Below are 2,875 nucleotides of genomic sequence, written 5' to 3'. Positions count from 1 at the left end.
TGTTCATCTGATGGAATCAAACCTTTAACTAATTCTTCATAACAATTGCCAGTCATTGTAAAAAACTTGGGTTCGGACTTGAACAACGGATAATGACGGTGAACCATTTCACTGGTGAACCATGGGTCTATAAACGCAATGCGTTTGTTGTGGAATGGGAAGGGATCTCGTTTGTACCTACACCTAAGGACTCTCATAAACGCGCCCAAGTGTTGTACAACAGAAAACTGAGTAGTAAACAACAACGCAGCCATAATGTAATATAAGTCAGACAACGACAACAATAACTAAGACATTAAGATAAACTTACTTCATCAGTAACCCACCCATATTTACCATATTCTTCTGGCTTCACTGGCCATTCCTTTCGTTCGGTCATTAGCACCCTATAGAATTCAATTTCCATTTCGCCTTTGCCTAACGGGATATTCCTAACAAACAAGTAAACACAAGTTAATATAATGTTAACAAGCTGTTATTAACTTGTTAAGTAAAAGGGTCTAAAGGGTCATACTCGGCTTTCTTTAGGTACTCCAAAAGTTTCTGCAACTTCACCGGATCAACAGGTGCCAGAGGATCATATATTCCAGGTCTAGGTGAACAGTTCTTCCTCATGCACGTCAGTCCGTTGTCTCCAATATTAGGGAAAATCCAGCTTGGATGATCTTGTTGTGTATTCAATGCACTCCCATCCGCTGACAGCTTAACACTCTCCAGCCTTAAAGCTTTAATTCTATCAAGCCTAATCTTTTCCTCCTCATCATCCTCAGATTCAGGTTCAAGTGAGTCGGCTTCAGCAAAATACTCATCTGTAATATCTTCTGCACCAGCTTCTGCATCAGCTTCTGAACCTCCAGGTAGTACAAATTTCAACGGCTTAACACCAGCAGCCACAACAGCAGCAGTAGGATTTGTAGGCGCCCTACCTCTACCTCTACCTCTACCTGTACCTCTACCTCTACCTCTACCTCTACCTCCACCTCTACCTCCAGCCGCAGCTACTTCTTTAGCCTGCTTTGCCGCAGCTACTTCTTTGGGCTTCTTTAACGCAGCTACTTCTTTGGCCTTCTCTGCCGCCTCTAACTCTTTGGCCTCCTCTGCCGCCTCTAACTCTTTAACATTTTTCCTCGTGGAAGACCGTCTTTTCGTATCAGCTGGTCTCTTAGTAGCTGGAGACTTCTTAGCATCTGGAGAAGTCAAATAGTTCTTTTCCTGTATATTAAAATTATAATAACTCAGCCTAAATATTCTGAAAAATCAGCCATAAAACAAAGATGAATCAGACATTACCTTCTCTCCCGCCTCTAACTCTTTGGCCTTCTCTGACGCCTCTAACTCTTTGGCATTTCTCCTCGTGGAAGGCCCTGTTTTCGTATCAGCTGGTTTCTTAGCAGCTGGAGACTTCTTAGGAGAAGTCAAAGAGTTCTTTTCCTGTATATCATAGCGAAGACAATTAAAATTATAATAACTCAGCCTAAACATTCTGAAACATCAGCCATAAAACAAAGATAAACCAGACATTACCGGCTCTCCCGCCTCTAACTCTTTGGCCTTCTCTGACGCCTCTAACTCTTTGGCATTTATCCTCGTGGAAGGCCCTGTTTTCGTATCAGCTGGTTTCTTAGCATCTGGAGACTTCTTAGGAGAAGTCAAAGAGTTCTTTTCCTGTATATCATAGCGAAGACAATTGAAATTATAATAACTCAGCCTAAACATTCTGAAAAATCAGCCATAAAACAAAGATAAACCAGACATTACCGGAACTTTTGGTGGACCTTTTGATGTCTGAAGTTCCTGTCCATGTCCCAGGTTATTTAGTTCCTGTCCCATTTTTAAAGTCTGGTCAGTCGTGCTCTTTGAAAGCACGAGCTCTTTCATCTGTTTGAGGTCCGTCTCAAAAGATCCAAGCCTGGTTTCAATCCTTTCATCCATCTTCTTCTCCAGATTCGCCGATACATTTTCAATGTTCCTATCAACGGTGTCAAACCTTGTGTATAACTTAGAGATCAATTCGTAGAGATCATCTTCCCCAGCATCTTCCTCCTCACTTACCTTTTTTCCTTTCTTCTTCCTCTCCTGTGCAACTCCTTCACTAGTTTCCTGACTGTTGGAAACTTTCATCTTCTGAACTTTCCGCTTCTTTGCGGGAGGAGATTCAGACTCAACAACTGCTTCAGCTTTCTTTTTCTTTTTCTTCTTATCACTCCCCTTAACATCCCAAAAACCTTTAACAAACGTATTCAGATGTATGTCTTTGATCAGGCGATCGATTGCTGGGTCGTCTTCTTCTTCTGGCCACGAATGAAATAGCTCGCAGCCATTTTCCTTCATAACCATATTAATCACACGCAGCTGTAACATAAGAGATTATGAAACCCATCAGTAAGTTTTAACTCAGTCATTACTAATGAAAGCATAAATCAGTCATTACTAAAATATAACTCAGCCAACACTAAAGCATAAATCATCCATTACTAAAACATAACTCAGCCGTTACTAAACAATAACTCAGCCATAACTACATCATAACTCATCCATTACTAAACAATCACTCAACCAGATATAAACCTTACCTCACCAAGCGCTTTGATCTCTTCAGCAATTGCGGTTTCCAGCGATGAACGTGTACGGTTTCCACCCCATTGAAGCATCGGTATGCCACCATCATTAGCTGATGCATTCCCAAACCGTTCTCCAAAGCATTTGATGGACTCATACGCCCAAGCCTGTAACACGGGTGTAAACCCACTGAGGGTGTACGACTTTCCCGTAGGGTTCAACATCTTTATGGAATCAACAAGAGCTTCAAATGCTGACCGACCCCACGGATACGTCTTCATTGCTTCATCATCAAAAACTCTTTTGGCACTTTCAT

General features: G+C 41.6%; 1 protein-coding gene across 1 annotated transcript; it reads right to left on the bottom strand.

Moving 5' to 3' along the window:
- Positions 1-295: 295 nt before the first annotated feature.
- Positions 296-2,213, bottom strand: LOC147938901 (uncharacterized). Its single transcript, XM_087465804.1, has 3 exons — positions 1,759-2,213; positions 1,544-1,665; positions 296-431 (listed from the first exon to the last, which is right to left on the bottom strand). The coding sequence occupies exons 1-3, from the start codon at positions 2,119-2,121 to the stop codon at positions 296-298; spliced, it is 621 nt and encodes a 206-aa protein (XP_087321930.1). The 5' UTR covers positions 2,122-2,213.
- Between the last annotated feature and the right edge of the window lie 662 nt (positions 2,214-2,875).

Source organism: Camelina sativa, chromosome 9 (genome assembly GCF_030686135.1).
Source record: "Camelina sativa cultivar CO46 ecotype springtype chromosome 9, ASM3068613v1".
In the NCBI taxonomy this organism is placed as follows: Eukaryota; Viridiplantae; Streptophyta; class Magnoliopsida; order Brassicales; family Brassicaceae; genus Camelina; species Camelina sativa.
The sequence above is the reverse complement of the archived record's forward strand: the minus strand, read 5'-3'. Positions and strand labels throughout refer to the sequence as shown.

Coding starts and splice junctions, on each gene's coding strand:
- LOC147938901 (XM_087465804.1), bottom strand. CDS start 2,121: ATGAAAGTTTCCAACAGTCAGGAAACTAGTGAAGGAGTTGCACAGGAG. Junction 1,666..1,758: donor AAGGTCCACCAAAAGTTCCG/GTAATGTCTGGT, acceptor TATGATATACAG/GAAAAGAACTCTTTGACTTC. Junction 432..1,543: donor GCGTCAGAGAAGGCCAAAGA/GTTAGAGGCGGG, acceptor CTTGTTTGTTAG/GAATATCCCGTTAGGCAAAG.